At 48.8% G+C, this 23,634-nt stretch overlaps 1 protein-coding gene across 2 annotated transcripts; it reads right to left on the bottom strand.

Moving 5' to 3' along the window:
* Nucleotides 1–1,025: 1,025 nt before the first annotated feature.
* On the bottom strand, nucleotides 1,026–19,295 carry SEC61A1 (SEC61 translocon subunit alpha 1). Of its 2 annotated transcripts, none has more exons than XM_072720146.1 (12): nucleotides 19,033–19,295; nucleotides 17,963–18,030; nucleotides 15,190–15,255; nucleotides 15,022–15,100; nucleotides 13,938–14,069; nucleotides 11,956–12,065; nucleotides 11,521–11,674; nucleotides 6,878–7,038; nucleotides 5,458–5,655; nucleotides 4,990–5,181; nucleotides 4,528–4,604; nucleotides 1,026–3,039 (listed from the first exon to the last, which is right to left on the bottom strand). In XM_072720146.1, exons 1-12 carry the CDS (start codon nucleotides 19,037–19,039, stop codon nucleotides 2,853–2,855), a joined length of 1,431 nt encoding a protein of 476 aa, XP_072576247.1. In that variant the 5' UTR covers nucleotides 19,040–19,295; the 3' UTR covers nucleotides 1,026–2,852. The 2 variants fall into 2 exon arrangements, with proteins under 2 accessions (XP_072576247.1, XP_025847376.1); XM_025991591.2 differs by lacking the exon at nucleotides 19,033–19,295 and adding an exon at nucleotides 17,598–17,726.
* Between the last annotated feature and the right edge of the window lie 4,339 nt (nucleotides 19,296–23,634).

The following is a 23,634-nucleotide window of genomic DNA, read 5'->3' as shown; positions in this document are numbered from 1 at the left end:
AAGGGGAAAGAACAGGCCTTCCCACCTGGTAGGAGGCGGCCCCACGTTGCCTCAGGTGAGCCACGGCCATGGCCATGGCCGCGAGAGCATGAGGTGCTTCTCTGGGCGGGGAGCTCCCGACTTGAGTTTCTGGGCGTCACGGCCGGGTCTCCTGCTGGCCCGGGCATTCCGCAGTCTACTTGCCTGGCTCCTGCCCTGGGTCTGAGCTGTCCCGGTGGCCAGCAGGCCAGAGGGGGCACGGGGCCGCCTGCCGCACACCTCGTGGGGGTGCAGGCTTGGTGGTGACGACAGTGCTCGGACACCTGTTCCTCTGGTGGGCCCCGAGGTACGTCCTGCCCCGGCCCAAGGCCACCTCAGAAATCTGAAGTTCTTTAAGACGAAGCCTAAGGCTGTCCCCTGGCCCACCCAGCTAGGGAAGGCCCACCTGTCCCTGGGAGTCACGGGAAGCACCTGGCTGGGGCCGTGACAGAGCGTTTGGGCGAGGCTGTCTGGGACAAGCCTGTTGGCTCCAAAACTCAGGTGAGAGGGGGGTTTTGTCTCCTGTTACCCTGGAAACGTAGTCTGCTGTTGCCCTTGGAGTGGAGACCCTCGGGGAGCCTTCTGCACAGCCCATTCCAGGGGAGCACCATCCCGTCTGCTGCCACCACCCACAGGATGCTGGGGTCTGGGGCAGGCTGGAAACACTCCTGGCTTAGCCATGGGTCTGGCTGACCGGTGACTGGATGTACGGGGATGCCAGAGGTCACAGCCAAGGGCAATGCTACCCTGGTCCTCTCCCCCGTTCTTGGCAAGGCCTCAGGGCGGCCTGCACGCCAGCCCAGCCCAGCCTGGCCCCCAAGTTTCCCTTCACTAAGACTCTGGGCACGCAGCTGACCCCACCACCAGGACAAAATGCCTTTGTAAGGAGGACCTTGCACCCAGGTGAGGCCAGGGCTTGATCACGCCCCACACAAGCCCGAAGGACACCCAGCTCTTCTCTCGCCAGCCTTCCTGGGAGCCGAGACCCAAGAGAACATAACCAAATGGCTCGTAAACAGTTGCCTTTATTTGTCACTTATTCACCTTCACTCAGTTATGCCGTTTTGGCATCCACAGTGACAGTCCCCTGGAAGCTGGGGTTGGCCCCCCCACCGCAGTCACGGACCACGGACCACGTGGAGCCCCACCGCCGGTGCTGCAGGGAGGCAGTGAGTCTCGCTCAGGACTGGGTCTGACAAGGCCACGTGTGAGCTAGCTGGTGGAGTGCCCTGGACTGGAGGGGGGTCGACAGACCTGTCGGGCCCAGCCTGCTTCTGCTGCTGACTTGCTGGGGGGGCTGTAGGCGGGTCGCTTCTTGCCCTTGGTGGGTCTGTTTCCTGGTTAGCGCTGCTAGTGAGGTGTCCTAGGAAGTCGGACTTAGGTGGTGCCAGCTTTGCTGCTGCTATGGAGTGGTGACTGTGGCTCTGTGCTTCAAAGGCCACTGTGTGCCTGCTGCTGGTGGGGTCTCAGGTGCTCCCTGCTTAGAACTGGGGCATCCTCCAAGGAGAACTCCTCAGGCTCACAACGCCCGACTGCTGTCCCTGCCGCCCAGCACTGCCTGTCCCCCAAGGAGCCTCCCGACAGGCCTCAGAAAAGGTTCTGATGCCTACAACCTAGGTCTCGATACTACAAACACAGTTCATTTTAGACACAATCATGAATCTTTTCATATCAAACACTGGAGCAACTTACTAAAAACAAAACAAAAACCTAAGCTTTCTGACCCAGATTTCACTACGGATCTGGGGCCTGCACCCTCCTCTCTGCGGGGCGGTTCTGATGGAAGTTGAGAGGAGACGGGTGGCATCTGGTCATTTACTTTACATGCATTTGGGTTGTAGGCACGATATTAAAAGTGCTAAAAACACGATGGGAAGTTCTCAGCCTGGGAGGTAGCGGTGACCTGTGAAAGCTGGGCTGCCGTCTTTCCCTCCAGGGGCTAGTGGGAGGCCCGTCCAGCGACAACCAGAAGGACTGGACAGACACACATCACTTCAAGGCTCCTCCATACAACGTCCACTGGGCTTGGCCGAGCGCACCTCTATTAGGCTGGCAAATCCTGGCCTCGCTCACTTGCTCAGAGGACGCAAACCGATTACAGACAGACATGAGGGAGCCAAGCAAAGTCCATGCTTTTCAGCCTCAAAGCCCGACCAGAATAATCAACGACAACAGCCAACAGGCACATGCAGAAAAATCAACAGATGGCCCAGTAGGGTCTTCTGGAAAACTCATCCCTTTCTCTTGGAAGAGGCTTGCTCCTAAAAAAACTACTTATAAAAGGGAAAACAATGGTGTCTTCCAGAGAAACAGTTTGAAGCCAGATATTCTTAGCCCTGATTGTGACAGGGACTCATGACCGAGTCCCCCACGTCCACCAGAAAACATGATTTACTCTTAGCCTCGTGCCCTATGGCAACGACAGAAACACTGCCACGAGGTTTGTGCTTTTAACCAAAAAGACATCCCCTTGGTGGGGGAACAGCTCAGACCACTGCGGCCGCCTCCGGCACTGAGCAGGTGCAAAGGTTAAAACAAAAGTTACATGGACACTTGGGGACATTTACCATCCCCACCTCTGGCAGTCAGCTCAAGAAAATCTCTCTTCTACTGTTCTTTTTTGCCAATGCCAGAATAAAAAGCAAAATTTCAAACTTGAAAAATTCTAGCACTTTACAAAGTGGAATGAAAGAATATGAAATTCAAAAACATTATTAAAAGTCCCGGTGCCATGGCAGCACTCCCTGCGATGAGCACCCCACAGTGAGGTGTCGTTGTTCCCCTCCCTTGCAATTCCATGCAGGGCCCCTCTCCTTGGTCCAGGGAGACTTGGCTCAGAACAGAAGGGCGCCCATGCTGCCGACCTCGCTCTGCTCCTTTACGAAGATTTCAAAGTACTGGTAGATGATTGTGACTGCCAGCAGGATCCCGGTTCCAGACCCAATGGCGCCCAGGAAGTCGGCCAGGACGGAGAGGGCCCCGATGCACAGCCCACCGAAGGCTGCAGCTGTGGGGATGTACCTGGGGAGCAGGGGACCCATCAGCCACGGGCCACCATGCAGACCCGTCCCCCGGCCTGGCCATGGGAAGGGGATGGGCCATCCGATATGCCCACCGCTTATTAGAAACCTGACTCCAAAGTCACTCTGCTACCTCCCTACCCCTGCACCTACGCTTCGATGGCCTAGAATAGGGCTGTGCTGTCCAGTAAGTGCCACGTGAGCTACATGTGGCTAATCGAATGGGACTAGTCCAGACCAAGATGCTGAACACATCACATGAGGTTTTGAAGACAAGAATGTAAAATACCTCATTATGTTTTAGCTTATGTTATCTGCAAGTTAAAATGACATTCTAAACATGTTGATTTAAATAAAATATGATCATTACATTTAATTCAATCAGTTTCTTATTACTTTCTTTTTAAGATATAACCTACATACAAAGTTAGTTTTAGATCTCTACCTTTTTTCTGTGGCTAGTAGAAAATTTAAAATTTTCCAAGTGGTTTGCAATCTATTACAACTGGAGGTGGTATAAATCTAGAGGCCTCAGAAGAATCTTATGAAGAAACTGAATGAAATTGCCTAATGCTCCTGCTAGAGATCTGAAAACCACCTGAAACTTCCAACACTGGCTTTTCCCTTGGCTGCTTCCTTTAGGTGAGGCAGACAAGCCTGGTCTGCCATCTGACCTGGTCAACAGTTTTATGGGAACACAGCCTCCTTCATTCGTGTATGTACTGTCTGTGGCTGCTTCCCAGTGGCAGTGGAGGAAACAAATAGTCACGACAGGGGCTGATGGCTTGAAAAGCTTGAGATACTTAGTACTGGCACCCCTGTTGCCCAAGAGGCAGCTCCACGATAAGCGAAAAGGAGGTGCAGACGGCCAAGTGCTACATGAACACCCCAAGGCCCAGCCTGGAGCTTTCTCCTCCCCCATACCCTGACACCCAGCTGTTCACCAAGTGCTTTGGCCAGCCTCTTCTCTGCGTCCCAAGTTCCTGTGGCACTGGGGACACCCCCCATCCCCAACTCCCACAGCAGCCTCTCGGCGGTCAGCCTTCTCTCCTTCTGATGGGTCTGCCTGTAGCAATGAGCTCCTCAAGGGATCCTGGGTGCTGCCCCTTCTCACTAGGCTCACCTTGCCTCGGTGCTCCTCTGCACTCAGGCACCAGCCCCCTGGACACAGGCGTTGGGGGCAGTGAGGCCTGTGCCCCAGGGGCTGGCTCACAGCCCACACTTTTCCCACACCCTCTTGTGCTCTCCGGTCGTGTGCTGCTTCTCGCTCCCTGGCGGCTGCCTCTTCAAGGAGAGAGACTATGCATTTATCCTTCTAGCCTATCTCCAGCATCTAGCAAGCTCATCAAGAATTAGAGACATGGGAGTCTTTTCTATCCTGTTACCTGAGGGTAGGAGTTAATGACAGAAATCCCCAAGCCAGATCCAGAGGCCTGGTGTGGAAGGAAACCACAGAGCAGAGTCTGGGAACTGGGAGGCCAGCACTCACCGATTGAGTTCATGGACCATGGAAGTCTCTCGATGGCCCCTCATCACCATCTGCTGTTCCTTCAGCTGCTTTGCAACCTGCATGACGCCCACCAAGGAGATGATGTTAGATCTGAAACCTGAACTCCAAGAGGAGGCAGAGGGCTCCTGGTGGGACTCAACACTCCCAGCTTTTCCTCTTCCGCACCCTCAATGCTTACATAGGAACTCTGTGCCGCAGGCACGTGACAAAGCCTAACCACACATGGCGGCCCCAGCTTCCTGAACCGAGCGCCAATTTACCACGGGGCTTTATCTTTGGCCACTGATGGTTCAGTGATGAGGATGAAACCTCTGCGGTGTTCACAGCCTGCTTTCTTAGCAAGAGGGTTAGTTAGAATGACACCCCTCAGACCAATCATGGGTCAGGACTATTCCTTCCTGGTTTAACCACCTCTAGAAACTTCCTGTTACCTATACTTACATCTTTGGCAGAGGAGCCCGAGACCTCAATCCAGGTTTTGGAGAAGAACGCACACGAGCCGAGCATGAACACTATGTACACCACAGCATGGACAGGGTCTTCTAACACGGAGCCAAAAGATTCTGGAGGGGACAGGTAGTAGCAAAGGCCACCCACTGGGTATGCCCGTGCTGGGCCCCCGGAAGAAGTATCCTGGAAAGGACATGCAGAAAGACTGTGAGGGCCACTTCTTAACATCTCAGCATCAGGACAAAAGTAGCTCTGAGCAGATAACAAAGATGACGATTTTGCTCAAGTGCCCGTAGTACAGTTCCTCACCGAGAAGGGAACTGAACGTGCTGGATTTGTACTAGGTATGACTGGAAAATATCTATGGGTGAAATACTGGGTCATGAGCAAAATGCATGGAGGCACATCATGCAAGCTGCTCAGGTGCTAAAACTGATGGCCTCAAGCAGCCATACTTACAGACCAGGTACCCAGCAGGCTGACCAGCAGGTTGCCACTGAAACGGGCGGACAGCATCTGGGAGATGACGTACAGGTTGGACACCAGGGCGGACTGCAGGATGATGGGGATGTTGGAAGTGTAGAAGAGCTTGATAGGGTAGGTGTTGTACTGGCCTCGGTAACGGGCTGACTTGATGGGCAGGTCCACACGGAAGCCCTGAGAAGCCAAAAAGAGAATGCCTTTCACTGCCTCATCCGGCCCAAGGCCTAGAAGCCCAGCCCAGCAGGGGACAGTGCCAGGGAGCTAGCTCCAAGCATCGGTTCCAGGGCTCTTGATCGTCTGCCTCACCCATCTCTGCATCTGGGAGCCTATGAACAGAAGGCTCCCAGAAATACTGGCTTAAAAATGCACCAAAGCCCAGCAGAGATCATCCCATTTTTGTCAAAACCCAAAGTCCAGCATGTTATAGCCACGTCTGCGTAGAATATACAGAAAAGCCTGAAGGACACATGCCCAACCTAGCAGTGCTTCCCCGCCTATGCTTTCAGTGGCCCCAAGACGATGCCACTACAGCACCTGCCTCACACTCCAGAATAGCTGTTCAGGAGGTTTCTAATCAAAAGCAGAAAAGCCAAGCTTTTTAAGAATACAACCTCCCCATCTGAAACCTCTGGAGGAAGAGTGTCTTTTTCACAAACTCCCAATGTGTAGAACAGGGCTCAGAATATCTAAGATTTAAAATAAAATCTTCATGCTTCAAATGCAAATACGTGCCAAGCCCCTAAAGAGTCTGCTTGTTAGTAATGAGGCATCTCAGTCGTAGCCAAAGGAATGGAACCGTTTGCTCCTCAGACAAACCATTTGCCTGGTTTAAATACCTTTCCAACAAGCATTTAACAAGCTTCTCTCAACTGCTGTCTCTTCTTGTCAATAAATATTAGAATACAAAGTAGCTGATCAAAAAATACAAAGATTAATTCGACAACAGAAAAGCAACCAGAGGTTCAGGTCTCTTGTTCAGAAACAAATGACACACAGACTAATGATTTGAAAGGTAAAAGGAAGGCCTTTCCCAAGATGAGGTTCCTGCCTGCAATGAGGATACAAATTTTGGGGAAGACAGAGACGAGGTGTTACAGTTTGCTTACTTTTCACTTCTCTTGAACTAAGAACTTAAAAATATAGTTTCTCTATCTGCTGACAGGCTCAACCCAAAGAAATACAATTCCAGAAATGTTAGCTCTGCCTCAACTGCGCTTAGTTCTAGCAAGTCCCGACTCAGTGGGAGGCACCTGTCCCGCTCGCACAGGACCTGCATCCTTCAAACGCCATCTCATTTCAGTACGAGATGTGGTGTGGGTGTGGGACCTGTACACCAAGGCACTATGACACTTCAATGCAGACAGTCAAAAGTTGCCATGCTGAGATCTGGGCGCACCTGAAAATAGATCACCACTGCAAAGACAAAGATGGTGGCGATCAGATTCATGAGGTTGGGAAGATTCTGGCGGTAGAAGGCCTCTCGAAGGGCTCGGACCTTGTCTGTGCGTGTGGCCAGGAGATGGAACAGTGCAATGATGGCGCCTTCGAATTCCATTCCTGTTGGCGAAGGAAGACATGAGGCAAAGAAACAAACCACCAACTAAATTTAGCTCTAAAGATCTTAGTGGCCAAAAATAGTAAGTCCTACCATTCCCAGAAATGAACCAGAACCACAGGGAGAGAGTTCTCTCCTCCCTTCTATTTCTTTTGTAAAGATTGCAACTTGCAGAAATGGGCTCCTCTACCTTTTGGATTAATTGATCTCAATTCTTTGAGTCAATGGCTATCAGCTATGCGGCATGACACGCAATTACAAAATCATAAAGGCAGGGTCTGCTGAACTCCAGCTGAAGGGGGCCTCCACCCAGGAGGGGACTCCACGCTGCCACATCCTCTTCCTGGAAACACTCCGGCAGTCCGAGCATCAGCAGCTCCAAGGTGCAGGCCACCCCTTACAAGGCGGGGCTCGGGCTCTGCTCCCTACACCGATGGCCAAGTAGAATGGACCACATGTGTGCCCACCATATGGCAGATCCAAATTGAGTTTACTCCCTTCCCCGAGAGGGTGTAGAAGGAGGCAGGCTAGTAATAGAGCCAGAAAACCATGGCCGTGAAGCCGACTGAGCTTACCAGAGGCTGAAGGAAGAGAGTGAGAATAGGAATTTGACCTGAGGCGCAAGCAGCAGAGCTGACAAGTGAGAGGACCCTGGGGAGCACAGGGCATGAGGAAGGCCTAGAATTTTTTTCTTTTTCGTTCTTTCCTTATTTCCTTCTTCCCCATTTTTTTTTTTTAAAGATTTATTTATTTGATACAGAGAGCAAAAGAAGCAGAACGAGAAGTAGCCTCCCTGCTGAGCAGGGAGCCTGACACAGGCCCAATCCCAGGACGCTGAGATCATGACCTGAGACAAAGGCAGACGCATAACCGAATGAGCTGCCCAGGTGCCCTGAGGTGTCTCAATTTAGGAGAAATTCACCTGAGTTAAACAAACAAAAGCTAAAGCAAAAAACAAGAGCGCTGCATTACTGCATCATCTTTGCTAACCCAGGACATTCTATCTCGACAGAAGTCTGGCACACACCCATGAGGCTAATGCCGTGTCTAGAGCCAAGGTCTCCAAGGGCAGGTACAGGGGTACTGGTAACAGCAGTGGGAGTTCTGCCTTGAGGCTGTCCCGCTATGGCATTGGCTCAAGTTTCTACCATATGACACCTGCTGCTTTTCCTGGACTATCTCAAGACGACACTTTAAGCCATCTAATGGGCACCACCACCAACCTCTTCTGGAATGTGGGTTCTCCGAAAGAGACATGCTGTCCCATCTGTAATTCCTCACCTCACCCCGATGCTGTCCTCAGTCTCCTCTCATCCCTCCTCCCAGGCTCGTGAAAGTAGTATCCTGCCTTCCCAGTGTACAGGGTTCAGGGATCTTAGAGCTGGAGCCACAACAAGAGCTGACTTTACAGAGGATGATGCTGGGGAAGGATGAATTTGTCCCTCATGCCCTCTGTCAGCACCATCCCTACCTACCCCTAGGCCCCCAATCTCAGCTCTGACTCTTCTCCCCTTTAATTCCACACCGGCCTTGAACACCAGCTATATTCCCACCTCAGGGCCTCTGCACCTGCCTCTTCCCTCCACATGGGACAGCCCCCCCCCCCCCCACCTCCAGTTGCAAGGCTCTCTCCCCTCTGCAGGACTTTGTTCCAACAGGGAGCAGCGGTGGAGGCTGAGAGGCGGTCTCCCTGAACCCCCAGACTAAGCCCATGTCAACCGTCCCGGCATTCCCATCTCTCTCTGCCTTGCTGTCCCCTGTGGTGCCTGCTGTATCACCTGACATGGGGAGCATCCAGCTTACTTCGTACTCCCAGTGCTGAGTATGGCCCCTGGCCCTTCAGAGGTGCTGGGTATGGGTTTGCTAAAAGAAGGGCAATGCCAGGGTTAAGCTCTAATTCTCCTCTTAATTTTTAACATAATCGTTTCTCAAAATTCACCCCTGCTGCATCTCTGGGAACAAGACAGAGCTTCTGAGTGCTTAGAGGTACTTCAGGAGCAGAGGCACATCTGTACCTGTACGGTCCCTGCTACTTCCATTTGCCCAACGAATGGCAGGCTGTTCTCCAGGCCTGAGAGGGTCAGGGTCACGAACATGTTTCCATGTGCATAAAGCCACACCACAGCAGGGTTCCAGGTGTGCTGCCATGCTGACTTCTCAGCCCTGTGATCTTCAGGACCTCTGCCCTCCTCCAGGGTTCAGCAATCGTGACCCCAGTCTTCCCTACTCCTTCACCCCACAGCTCTCATGACATCACTTGCTGCCCACACACATGGCTTGGCGTGAGCCTTCTTGGCCATGCCTTCTCTCCCGCTCAGTCCCAAACACTCCCCGTTGACAGTGTCACACTTTTATTTCAAAGCCACAAACAACTTTGCTCTTTGATTTTCCATCACCCTTGAAAAAAACCACCTCCTTTGTCTTGTCTCTTATATATTCTTTTCTCCTCATGCCCTCGCCCTGTGCTTCCCATGAAAGGCTGGTTTGTCAAAGTTGAACGACGGAACAGCTACTGGGCTGTGTTGTCTGCCCATACTCCCCTTCAATCCAGGATGAATCATTCCTTCCATGCTCTAAGCCCCACTGCCTCACTGGCCTGCTCCTGAAAGAAGGTGGTGCCTTGGCCTTTACTGACTCCTCCTCTCCTGGTCCCCCAGCCCCCACTCCAGTATCCCTCATTCTTCAGGGTGCCCCCAGGCCAGTTATAGTGACTGTCTTCACACACCTGAACCCCTACGACCCCTCCTGCCTTTTCACACTCACCCCTAAAAACACCCTGCCTTCCAACCTCTAGGTTCTCCCAATTTGTGCTGGATTTCCTAAAATTCCAGGAAGTGCCCAGGGAGGAACCAAGTTTGCTCCTGTCCCCTCTTCTCTGAGGCTCTTCTGACATTTCCTATGTCAAGCTACACTTTTCCTTGTGATCTATTGGGTGCATGTGGCCTTCATTTGTCCAGGGACCTACTTTGAGTCTCACTAATGAGATCAAGTAGTCTCTGGAGGGCTAGGGACTGTTTCCAGCAACATTCAATTCAAATAAAAATACTCAAATATGCATGAACCTTTGTTTCTCATGGGGCTCTTTGGAGTAAATAACATATTTCATGGTGAAAAAAACTTGATTTTCCTAATACATCACACTTCCCTAAGTGCTTAGAAAGTTTTATTAAAAACACTCCCTGTAACAAGATTCCCCTTCTTTGTAGGCATATAACATAGAACACTTACATACAACATGCGTCTACTTCGAGCCAGGCATCATAGAATTTTATGTTATTTCTCATTGATCATGGCACCCACGGCTCACAGTCAGAGGAATGGGCCCAAGGCCACAAAACTATCATCAGCAACATTCAGGACTTAAACCCAGTGAGTTCCAAGCTCAGGCCTCTTTCCCAAAACTGTCCCTTGCATGGCCAAGTGCACTGGTTCCAGAATTTCATTTTTAGAAAACTATTCACTATGAGCGACCACCAGGATATATAAAGATGAACGTATGAGGATGTGCACTATTTCACTGTTGCAACAAAGATGAACGTGTGAGGATGTGCACTATTTCACTGTTGCAACAACAGTGAAATCAACCTCAATGTCCATCACAAGAAGACTGGTTATAATAAATGCTGCTTCATCTGTGCAATGGAAGTCCATGCTGTGCTGAAGAAAAGGGAGGCATAATTATGTATTCCAGCATGGCAAATGTCCATGAAATATTCACATGAAAAATTCAAGTTATACACCTTTATGAGCACGAACCTATCTATGTTTAAAAAATTCTGTAGAGGTTACTTTAAAAAACAAAAACTGCAGATACACACAGGAAAATCAGAAGACAGCAATGTCCACAATAGCCAAACTATGGAAGGAGCCTCGGTGTCCATTGAAAGATGAATGGATAAAGAAGATGTGGTCTATATAGAGAGTGGAATATTAGCCATTAGAAACGACAAATACCCACCATTTGCTTTGACGTGGATGGAACTGGAGGGTATTATGCTGAGGGAAATAAGTCAATCGGAGAAGGACAAACATTATATGGTCTCATTCATTTGGGGAATATAAATAATAGTGAAAGGGAATAAAGGTGAAAGGAGAAAAAATGAGTGTTCCCACTCATTTTTATCAGAAATGGAGACAAGTATCAGAAAGGGAGACAGAACATGAGAGACTCCTAACTCTGGGAAACGAACTAGGGGTGATAGAAAGGGAGGTGGGTAGGGGGTGGGGGTGACTGGGTGATGGGCACTGAGGGGGGCTCTTGATGGGATGAACACTGGGTGTTATTCTATATGTTGGCAAATTGAACACCAATAAAAAATTTATTTAAAAAAAAAAAAGAAACGTTATCATCAATTAAAAAAAAAAAAATCAGAAGAGATGTACCTAAAACTAACATAATCCTTCCTTGGAACAAAAGAACTTGTTTCCTGCTTTGTTGGTACTTTTTACTAAACCCTGTCCCCAGGGAAGGCCAGGGCCCTTACCTCTGCCGGTGTTGACAGTGGTGGGGCTGAACGCCTTCCAAACAATGGTCTCGCAGATGTTAGTGGCAATGAAGAGGGAGATTCCAGAGCCCAGGCCGTACCCTTTTTGCAGAAGTTCATCCAAAAGCAAGACAATTAAGCCAGCAACAAAGAGCTGTAAAAATTTAAAATGAAAAGGGGAAAAAAAAAAAGAAATCCAAACAGACTATGTATTACTATTCTTCAAGGGCCTGGGTCCTTCCTTCTGCATTAACGAGCTTCTCCGATCTAAATGCTAGAAGCAGAGCAGACCTCAGAGAGTAGAGCCTTCCTCTGGTGAACTCAGAAAGGCAACCATAGGTACTCTGGTTTCTTCTCATGCTTCTTTTATGCATGCCTCAGATTTGTTATTGGGGAAGTCTGAGTGTGAGGGGGATACATCAGAGCAGCAATTACCTGGATGGTGATTAACAGGCAGATTCCAGCACCCATTTCAGAAGGGTCTCCGTACATTCCCGTCATCACATATACGATGGACTGGCCGATGGTAATGATCATGCCGAATACTGGAAATCACAAGAAAATGGTGTTCTCAAGTGGGATGCCACACGGTTCTGGAGAGAACAGTTATGGAACACCTACTGCGGCCAGGCACAAAGGAGGATGACGGGGATGAATATGGACACTGCCCACAAGGAGCTGGGTCAGGGAACACTCAGCAGCCCCGTAGCCAAAGTACAAGAGAACTCATATGCCTTCTAACATTAGCCTACAAGCTCTTCATTTTCAGCGTCTCCTAAATTCACCTTCCTTTCACTGGCAGCAGGAGAAAGAGCTGAAATGTACTAACTGGGATGCGTGGGTGGCTCAGTCGGTTAAGTGTCTGCCTTTGGCTCAGGTCATGATCCCAGGGTCCTAGGATCAAGCTCTGCTTTGGGCCCCCTGCTCAGCGAGCAGCCTGCCTCTCCCTCTGCTTCTCCTCCCTGCTTGTGTTCAATAAATAAATAAAATCTTAAAAAAAAACCCAGAAACATACCAATTTGGTTCTTATGAGAGGTGAGTCTGGGCACAAGGGAAGACGACATCCAGACGTATGTGATCTGGTGAGTGCCGATCTGTAGCACCCAAACTCTGGTCAGATCACTTGGGCTCTGGAGAGCTCCTTGGCTGGGCCTTCTTCAGACCCATCACCCGGGTCTGGGTCCAGAACACTGAACATTAACTCTGAGATGAAGTGATCCCTTCCCAGCTTGTAAGTTAATGTGCTTTTAAAGGAAAAGCCTCACAATGCAGTCAATTTAGTTACTAGTCCCATTTCCTCAGCCACAAAGCTCTTCTGGCTGAAGAGACAGTTTCCCTTCTGCATGTGTCTTTGTTTCTTGTAGCTCATTAGACTCTGTTGTTTGGCATAATGGAATCCACAGGTTTTTACTGGTTCCACAATACTAGATGGATTTAGGATTCAATTTCACCTTTTCTGCTTATTTTGCACATAACATACAATTTTACTTCAAAGTGTCTATCAGATAGTTTCCATTTGAGTTTTTAAAAAAGTACCTAATAAAACTGATGTCTTAAAACAAAAATTTCAACAAACTGTCCAAGACCAAAGAGAAAAGAAAATAGCTGATCTGTGCTTTTGAAAAGTAACATGTATCTATTTTTAAATCCTGATTTGTGCCTGAAATGGACAAGTCTGAATTGAGTTAGTCTTTCTAACTCGGTCACTTACTGACCAACTTCAGAAGATCTGTAAAACATGCTGGTGTGGAGGAAAACGTGGCTGCGTAGGCAACTCTAAGTGTCATTTCCTAATTAATACATTTCACTTCACAGCCAGAGGCCGCACATGGTTAATTCTGAGGACTGGTTACTATTACCAGTAACACGTTATTTGCTATAAAGGAAATGCCATTATTAACCTCATTTTTACAGATGAAGAGGCTGAAACTTCAGAGCAGTCATCAAACTCTGTCCAATGACAGAGCCAGGGAAGAGCAGAGCTGTACAAGAGGATCCCTTTCTCCTGAGCTGAAGCCTTTCAAACTCCCAGAAGAGAGAAAACACCACTTGTTGCATAACTACTGTATGCTAGGCACTGACAGAAATTTTACACACACTGTTCAATAGAATTCTCACAACAACTCTGAAGTTGTCCTTCAAGTGGTTAAGGAAATTGTGGCTAGTGGAGGGGGAGATCTCGAAGCCTTGCTCCTTCCCCTTGATCACACGGCATCTCAGGCCCATGACACCCTCCTCCCTGCCTTGTCCAGCCTGTCCAAGTGCTCCCTCACTAACACAGCCCACAGTACACCTACAGGGTTGGTGGGCCAAGGAGGTTACCATGTACAAAAAAACCTGTTTTGATGCCCTCAACCTGACAGCAAATTTGAATTCTCACCTACAGACATGTGAACATTATTCAAAATCTCACTTACACTTCTGGGCTCCATTGAAGAGGGCTCGGTCTTTTGGGGTGTCACCAACTTCAATTATTTTGGCACCAGCCAAGAGCTGCATGATGAGGCCAGAGGTGACAATGGGAGAGATACCCAGCTCCATCAATGTGCCTTGAAGAAAGGTGAAGGCAAAACACAGCCAGTATGAGCTTGGAAAAGCAACACATTATTAAGAAAATGAATGAGCAAAATTTGACAGTGTACCATGTATACAACTCTAGTTTCAGTTTGCCAGCAGCATTTAATTTCAAGAATAATCCCAAAATATCAACAATTAGAGTATAATTCAATTCATTCTGTTCAGTCTGCTAGGCAACATCTTACTCTGTTTAGGAAGTCATGTGGCATTTAAACAGATGACTGCATTTAAATTCAGTACAAACATATTCATTCTGGTTTTACAGAGATAAGAAAGGTTCGTCTCTTCATCACTTAATAAGAAAGGATAACATTCAAATAATTTCCAAAGTTTGGAAAGAAGGTCTCTACCATTATATCTAGTTGTGAATAAACCTGTATTTCCTTTATGCTAAAATGAGCTATACTTCCAACTGATTTAGAACTTAATTTGAACTATGTTTAAAAAGCGAGTTAATCAAAAGCAGTATCAACATAAACATTCAAAATCCTCCCCTCATAGGTAATGGGTTAGAGTATACAAAACATCGTTATGTATTTTTTTTGACATGTATACATAACCTATAGATATGAAAAAGATGTGGTTTGGAAATAAATCACACATTCTAAAGAATGTTATCCAAACAGGAGAAAGATCCGTACAAATGTCATCATTTCAGTTGTTTAAAAAACATTCTAGTTTTTCCATGTTCTTTTTATCCTCTACAACCTAGACTTATCTTGTTTTTACAGGTTTTGTGTTGCAATAAATGCAATTCTGAATGTGATGATATGAATTGGGCATCTGCTCAGGCTATTCAGCACAGTACACGAACTTTCTTCCCTAAGACTCTCTGAATTCCACATAAAGCCAAAGCCTGTAATTTAACTGAAGGAGGCCAGTCAAATCCACATTGCAGAGAGGTGCGGATGGCCAGAGTCCTACCTCTGTTAGAGGCCAGAATCACTCTCATCCAGTAGAAAGGGTCAGCTGAATCTGAAGACATGATACCAAACAGGGGGATCTAGAAACAAGCAGAGAAAAAGAGTCAGCATATTTACCTCCAGCCTGCTCTCATCCCCACCCCAATTCTGGAAGGGGAACTGCACTTACCTGGCAGCATACTAAGAATATAAAGAGGGTAATTGCAGTCCATAGCACTTTCTCCTTAAACTGAATCTATAGTGGAAGAGAATACATTAAGGCAGTTATTTACATTAGCAAATTAAAAGAAATGATGAATCGGACCCCTTTCTCTGTTCACCAGAGAAGTGAGCCTTGAACACGCCAAACCATGCACCAAAAACAAACACTGAAACCTAAATCCATGTATTGCATGCTTTCTACACACAAGGCAGTTAAGCAGAGACCTTCACATGTACCATTTCACTGGATCCTTGTGTCACACAGTGTTATCTTTACAATAAGAGAGAGTCTTAGGAAAGCTAATGTTTCCCAAATCCCACAGCTGAAATGAATTTTGAGAGCAAGCCCTGTGCTCTTAACCACCAGCATTAACAGTTTGGGATCAGACCCCAGATCAAACAATGTTGCAACAGCAAGGAATTCCTAACCCAGACCAGTCCTTACAATCAGGAAATGATCACTTCTCATTCAAAAAGGTTTTGAAGTTGATAAAACCTTGCAATTCTGTAGTTGACTAATTTGCAACGTGTGATAGGATTGACAGTGTACTTGCTATGAATTAAGAGTAAAACAACGTAATAAAAAATACTGGGGGGGGGGGGAGGCAAGGAGAGCTGCACCTTTAATGTACTCACTGCCTACTAATAGCACTGATACTTAAGGCTTTTCACATCTCTTGGGTATATAGGTAAGCCAGGTGACTACTGGGCATCATTTTATAGATGGCTAGCAAGTGCCATCAGAAAAATCTAGAATGCTCGCCCAAGAGCCTTCTGGTACCACGTAGCATTGGCAGCTTTTCTGGGTGTTCTGCCTCTACAACTGACTGCCTTCCCTACTACTTGCTGCCTATCTTACAAGAAGGGCTTGAAAGAGCTTAAAAACAACATAATTATTGTGCGGACTGAGGATTTTTGATACCAGAAATACTTCTGAGCAACAGTGTTAAGTGAACAGAATTGTGCTCTGGAAAAGTACTTTTTAACTGGAGGGGAAGACAACTCTGAAGTCTACGTGGGCTCTGAGTCAGTCTGGCTTTCTGGTCAGAAGTTGAGGTCTTCCGTGACTGCCACTTTAGGCAGGCCCCAGCGAGACTGCTACACAGAGGCGGTGGGCACCCAGGGTCAGATGCTCCACATGAAGCTGGAGTGAGCTCACAGAACCCCTCTTCCTCTGGAGAATGCTCCCCTTCCCACCTGTCATCTCATGGCACCAATAATTAGGAGGCCAAGGGAAGGCAACACCACCTCAGGCTAACCAGAACACAAATGCCTGTGCTGGAAGGATTCGTTATAGGGAAAAAAAGCAGCCAATTTTCATAAGACTTCTCATTTCTTAATGACCAAGTCTCCTCTCCTGGATGCAGCCAAATTCACAGCAAAACTTCAAAGTTCTTTATGTCAGGCTTGTCTACATTACCTTTGAAATAGCTTCTGATTCCATCCTTATCTCCTAGCCCACCCAGACACCCTCTGTTGCAAAAGCCTCTAAATTTTACCAACTTCCAAAACATTTTCTAATCAGCTGGCCCTTCCCCTGCTCCCCATGACCCTTCAGGTTCTAACAATACAGAACTACAGCTAACACCCTCCCAGCTGCTCGTCTGCTTTGTGCACTGTATATTCCTTATACCTCAAGTTCCTTTCCCTCTCCTCAAAAAACTTCTACTCTTCCACTAAAACCATCAGCAACCATATCTTCCAGAGTTAATCCCTTCCTGAGCCACTGCTAAACTTACTTCCATTGCTCCATCTATCACACTCACTTACAAGGGCAAGGTCAGACAGCTATTAAGAGGTTTGTGATGACTAGGTCCTAGGCTCGTCTACCTACAGAGCTGTACCCTTTCTACTATGCTGGGGGTAGGGCTGGAGGGAACAACTTTGTATTTTGCCCATCAAGGGTAGCATGTATGTGCAGCACTTATATAACATGATTATAAATTAAAAAAAAAAAGTAGACTTCAAGAACATAAATGTCCATATTGATGTCAAGTAAGGTATGTATATGTGAATGCATGAATAGCCTGAAAGAAAACCTAAAGACAAAAATATTTTACTATTCATTCTCTTGAATGCAAGAATCTAAATAAAACTTCCTCGTTGTTTAACAGCTTCACTAACATTGGCAACACTCACTATCCTGGGCTGTAGCAGTGTAGGTGCAGAAATTATGATAAAGGTTCTACATTTTTATCTTCTCATGTTTTAATGTGTGTGCTGTAAAAAGCAGCATTCACAAAATGCCTTTTTTCTCTGTACCATTTATGGAGACTGTCACAGTCCTAATTCATTTGTGCAGGATGAAGTGACGTAGCTTTAGCACATGCATACTAAGAGCTTCCCCTGGAAAAAACAAAACAAAACAAAACCAACCACGAAGCACTGCTTGTTGGAGGTGAAGAAGTAAAGGTAACTCAATCCGGGTGCCCTGAAGCTGTGAGGCCTCATTCATTCACCGCAGAGATCCACTTCTGGGACAGGGCGAACTGGAGGCTTTGTTTGCTGGAGTAACAGCCACAAAAGATGCTCCAAATAAAGCACCATGGTTTTCGTGGAAATTCCCACACAACCAGGTCACCTTCCAACAAGCCCAGGAGTATACACAACTACACTCCAGGAGGGAGGGATGGGAGACAAGTTTCCATCTGGCCTGTGGAAGCCATTTTTAATTGTACTGTAAACTTCCAGCGCCCTGACAGTTCACCAAACCTTCTGGGACAGCGATTTGGGGAACTTACCTTCCTCTCCGGCTTCTGAATCTCTGGCAGGATGACACAGAAGGGCTTGATAACTTCCAGAAATTTGACTTTGATGGGAGAGACAAAAGCAGAGTTAGGGCACGCAGGAACTCTCCCCGGCCCCGTCCCTGGGGAAGCCTTCGGCCCAGGGTGAGGACGACTCGGGGAGCCGACCGCGCACGGGGTCGCGTGGGACCCCCCCCCAGGAGGGAGGGCCGGGGCGCGCGGAGACCCCCCCAGGGGAGGGATGGCCGGGGCGCGCGGGGACCCCCCCTGGAGGAGGGAGGGCCGGGGCGCGCGGGGACCCCCTCACCGCGGAGGGAGGGCCGGGGCGCGCGGGGACCCCCCATGGGAGGGAGGGCCGGGGCGCGCGGGGACCCCCCCACCGCGGAGGGAGGGCCGGGGCGCGCGGGGATCCCCCCCAGGACGGAGGGCCGGGGCGCGCGGGGACCCCCCGGAGGGAGGGCCGGGGCGCGCGGGGATCCCCCCCAGGAGGGAGGGCCGGGGCGCGCAGGGACCCCCCCGAGGAGGGAGGGCCGGGGCGCGCGGGGATCCCCCCCAGGAGGGAGGGCCGGGGCGCGCGGGGATCCCCCCCAGGACGGAGGGCCGGGGCGCGCGGGGATCCCCCCCAGGACGGAGGGCCGGGGCGCGCGGGGACCCCCCGGAGGGAGGGCCGGGGCGCGCGGGGATCCCCCCCAGGAGGGAGGGCCGGGGCGCGCAGGGACCCCCCCGAGGAGGGAGGGCCGGGGCGCGCGGGGATCCCCCCCAGGAGGGAGGGCCGGGGCGCGCGGGGACCCCCCCCTGGAGGAGGGAGGGCCGGGGCGCGCGGGGACCCCCTCACCGCGGAGGGAGGGCCGGGGCGCGCGGGGACCCCCCGAGGAGGGAGGGCCGGGGCGCGCGGGGACCCCCCCGAGGAGGGAGGGCCGGGGCGCGCGGGGACCCCCCGAGGAGGGGGGCGCCTCAGTCCGCTGGGACCTGGGCGGGCCCAGGGCTGGCCACTCGCCCGGACCGGTGAGGGGAAGGGGGATCTGGGCCTTCCCGGCGTTGCCGGGGCTGCCTGGGGAACTCACTCGCCATGGCGGCGGCTGCTAGGACTCCGGGTCCCGCTCCTGCTCCACTCCGTCCCAAGTGAGGCGACGCTGCCCGCGGCCCAGCCCGCGCCGGAGAGCTTCACCTCCGCCGAGAGACACGTCAGTGCTAGCACCGCGGCGAGCGGCGCGGCGCGGCGCGGGGCGGAGCCGGGGGCGGGCCGCAAGCTGCTTCCGCTTCCTGCCACGCGCTGCGGGCCGTGGCGCGGCGCCACCGCCGCCGCCGCCGCCGCCGCCGAGACCACAACTCCCGGCATGCCCCTGGGCGCCTGGGGCCTCGCGGGAAGAGGGTGCGAGACGCCGGGCGGGGCACGCCGGGATCGGAAGTGTGCGGCTGAGCCGACCTGCCCGAGCCGGATCGCGGGTGCCAGTGCGTCACGGCTCTGGAGGTTGGGCGCGTGCGGCCGGTGGAGAAACTGAGGCAAAGGGCGGAAGCCTGCAGCCCCGGAGCAAGGCGGTGTCCCCGGTCACTCTGTGCCCTTCCTAGTACTAGAACTCTGAATCAGTGGGCAGAGCGTGAGCTCCTTTGATCGGGAGCCAGTGTCCCGGGGAAAACCGAAGTGGCCAGCGGCTGGCAGGTGCCCGGCTGGTGAGGCCAACGGAACACCCCCGCTGGCTGAGCCGTTCAGCAAACCCGGAGGCCTGTCCGGGCACGGGGTGTCGGAGATGACTCCTGCCGGGTCCCGGGTCCCGGGTCCCGGGTCCCTGCCCTCTGCCCTCTGAGGACCACTGGGATGAGTTCCCGGCGAGGCAGCCGAGACGCCGGTCGGAGAACTGGGGCAGCTCGGAAGCAGGCGCGCTGGGGAGCCCCGGGGGGCCTCCCGGGAGAGTTGCTTTTGTGTCAGACCTTGACGGATTCCGGCGACAAGAAAAGAGGGAGGAGGGTGCTCCCAGTTAAGACTTTTTGAGCAAGGCATGGCGTTATGACCGCCCAGGATCTGTGCTGGAAGGTGCCCTATTTGGCTGGGGCATAGCCCCTGTGAAGGGGAAACTACGATTTAATGTTCGTGGGGGATAATGATTGGGGCAAGGTACGCTAGACGGGAAGTTTGGAGTTTATTTTCGAGCCATGTGTAATTACAGGGTAGCATGTGAGAAGTACAAGAGGAACGAGACACTTTATATTGTGGTCATTTAGAGGGAGAGGAGGTGGGCGACGCTGGCTGGGGATGAGAGAAGGTTTCAGGGAGCTAAATCATGACCTGAACTGATGCAAGTTGGAGGTGCAGGTGTGGCAAGATGCTTTTTTGTAATATTAATTTAGGGATTGCTATGTCTATTTGCACCCCCCCCCCCCTTCTCCCATTTCTAGGATGTAGCCGGGTTTGCAGATCTTTGCCTTAGGAAGTTTGATAGGACAGGAAGTCCTTTTCTGAGAACCAAACCCGGGGGTGGGAAATTACGATGACTACCAGAGGCAGGCAGGTAGCTTCAGTTAGTGAAGTGGTCCAGGTGTGACATCTCTTGATATCCATCCCGCACACAAAAAAGTGACCATGGACTATTCTTGTAGAGCTGCTTCTGAAATGCAGCCCCATCTTCCGATCCAGGACCCACTGATAATTTCTTCTGGAGTTTTGGTCAGAGGCTAAAACTGGCAGCCCCTGGACTGAATCCAGCAGGTAGACCAGAGCTGATTTCACCTGGATGTGCAGTACACATCCTGCACCATACTGATGATCAAACTATTAAAACACTTAATGGTAAATAGTATTATAGTAACTGTGGTAAATGTTACAATCAGTTTATATAAATTTTAATGTAAACTTACTGGTGATAGTTTTAGGATTACTAGTGAGATTGAAAATGGGCCTCCTAATATAGCTGTAAATTACGATGTAGCTGTATTCAATATATAATATAGCTGTATCCAAGAAATATTCATGACATAGTTTGACCAGTGTCACTGATAGGACTGGCTAAGTTGCTCATGTTAACAAAATACTAATTACTTTAGGAGAATCACTGGCTTAAAATAATTTTATTCTCGGCACTTTGTAATATTTTTGAAAGTAGTTGAATATGTATTTGCTTAAGATTTTATTATAAAATTTTAAAAACAAATACCTAGAATGAAGAGAGAAAATCTTGATAAAATTTTTTAAGACTTTAAATATAATAAACAAGAATCCTGTTAATCTGCAGAACAAAGGAATTATAATAGTAGTGTGTCCCAACCTGGACCTGTTTTCTGTTTTTGATGCTGTGCAAGAATCTGCACAAAATGAAACTTGTATTAAATAAACTCTGTTGGGACGTCTGGGTGGCTCAGTGGTTGAGCATTCGCCTTCGGCTCAGGTCATGATCTGAGGGGGTTCTGGGATCGAGTCCTGCATCGGGCTCCCTGTGCAGAGCCTGCTTCTCCCTTTGCCTATATTTCTGATTCTCTCTCTGTGCTTCTCTCTCCTGAATAAATAAATAAAATCTTTAAAAAAATAAAAATAAACTTTATTATATAAAATCTATAGTTCTGGAGTGAAAAATAACTTGATTTTTTTCCAACCAATAATTTGATTTATTGCTAGTGACAGAAATGTTGGATGCAAATAGTGCTCAAAATGTATGTGTTAAAAGATTAGAGTACTAAGTGTGTATTTCATCAGGATGGTGTTAAAACTTGTCCAAGTGCGGGACGCCTGGGTGGCTCAGCGGTTGAGAGTCTGCCTTCGGCTCAGGGTGTGATCCTGGGGTCCTGGGATTGAGTCTCACATTGGGCTCCCTGCAGGGAGCCTGCTTCTCCCTCTGCCTGTGTCTCTGCCTCTGTGTCTCTCATGAATAAATAAAATCTAAAAACAAAACAAAACCCACTTTTCCAAGTGAAATCTTTGGCATTATATACTTTGGCCATTTTAATCAAAGTATTTAATAGAATTTCTAAATAATTCTATTGATAGGGATATGGGTACTATGAACCCACTCATAGTTGAGAAAACAACTTTTTGGAAAACATAAAGCAGTTCATTTAATTTTTTACTTCTAGATTAGAAAGGCATACTTAGGACCAGCCAGATTGGAACATGCGTAGGGCAAGATATGTGGGAAAGGGCACAGAAGTCTCCAGGTGGGCCACTGTCCCCAAATCTATGCTTCACCAACAGGGAGGCTCTCCAAACCCTGTCCTTTTGGGTTTTTACAGAGACTTCATTACTATTGGCATAATTGATTAAATCATTGGCCACTGGCAACTGTTTCAACCCTTAGCCCCTCTCTCAAGGCAGATACTTTTAAATTACCATCAGAGAAACTTCATTTGTTTTACTTAAAGATGTTTTAATAATTTGCTTAAAATACATATGTCAAGATTTTGAAGATAATGGTTTTTGTTGATCTTAAGGCATTGAGAGCCATATTTTATACAATGTATTGAAACTCTTGTGGGCAAGAAAAATTACATTCACTGAAAAATACTTCCATAAAGATGTCATTGGAGTATTTTACAACAATTAAAAAAAAGCCATTGGATTTTGTACAAAAAGTACCAGTGTAATATTAGAGTCTGGGGTTTCAGCCAAAAGTTTAGAAAAAAATTTGGATGTATTTACTTGGCACTAAATTATCAAGTTTAATTAATTTTGGATAAAGCAATACGAGATATAAGTCAAGCAAGTCTCATATTTTTCTCAATATGCTGTATTTACTATCACACATCAAAGATCGGAAAGAACTGCAAATTACATGAAGAAATTCAAACCTTGATGGACAGCTTGAAGTGCTGCTAGAGCTTCAAAAGCAGTTTGGAAATCAGTAAATTCTGTATGTTCACTGTCATGGAAACAAACAGAGTGGTTAATCATTTCAAAAACATGTTTTAAGCATTTTGGCCTTAATGAATATTTTCACAAAACGTCAACATTTCTTTCAGCTTAATGAGAAAAATTATTTAATTATTTTAGCTGATATTTAATGAACTATAGACGAAACAACAGAATGTATGTAAACTGTCATAGTCTGTTTGGGTTGCTATAACAGAATACCACAGACTGGGTGATTTATAAACAACAGAAACTTATTTCTCACAGTTCTGGAGGCTCGAAGTCAGATAGGGTGTCGGCATGGGGTGGGTTCTGGTGCGAGCCCTCCTCTAGGTTGTAGACTGAAGACTTCTCATTGTGTCCTCACATGGTGGAGAGCAGAGCAGAGGAAGCAAGCTCTCTAGTGACTACTTTTTTGTTTGTCTTTTTGAGAGAGAAGACAGTACAAGCGGGGTAGGGGACAGCGGGAGAGACAGGCTTCATGCCCAGTGCAGAGCTCAACCGGGGGCTCAATGTCACAACCCTGAGATATCACGACCGTGAGATCATGACCTGAGCCACAATCAGGAGATGAATACTTAACTAACTGAGCTATCCAGGTGCCCCTCTCTAGTGACTCTTCTTTTTTTTTTAAGATTTTATTTATTTATTCATGAGATACACACAGAGAGAGGTAGAGGCAGAGGGAGAAGCTCCCTTGCAGGGAGCCCAATGTGGGACTCAATCCCAGGACCCCGGGATCAGGACCTGAACCAAAGGCAGATGCTCAACCACTGAGGCACCCGGGTGTCCCTCTAGTGACTCTTATAAGAGCATTAATCCTTACAACCTC

The sequence above is a fragment of the Vulpes vulpes genome, chromosome 9 (genome assembly GCF_048418805.1).
Source record: "Vulpes vulpes isolate BD-2025 chromosome 9, VulVul3, whole genome shotgun sequence".
Lineage (NCBI taxonomy): Eukaryota > Metazoa > Chordata > Mammalia > Carnivora > Canidae > Vulpes > Vulpes vulpes.
The sequence above is the reverse complement of the archived record's forward strand: the minus strand, read 5'-3'. Positions and strand labels throughout refer to the sequence as shown.

Excerpts from the sequence above, each read along its gene's own strand:
- SEC61A1 (XM_072720146.1), bottom strand. Across the intron at positions 11,675-11,955 it reads GCCTGTTAATCACCATCCAG|CTCTTTGTTGCTGGCTTAAT; the intron begins GTAATTGCTGCT and ends AAATTTTTACAG. Across the intron at positions 7,039-11,520 it reads CACTGTCAACACCGGCAGAG|GAATGGAATTCGAAGGCGCC; the intron begins GTAAGGGCCCTG and ends CTTCGCCAACAG.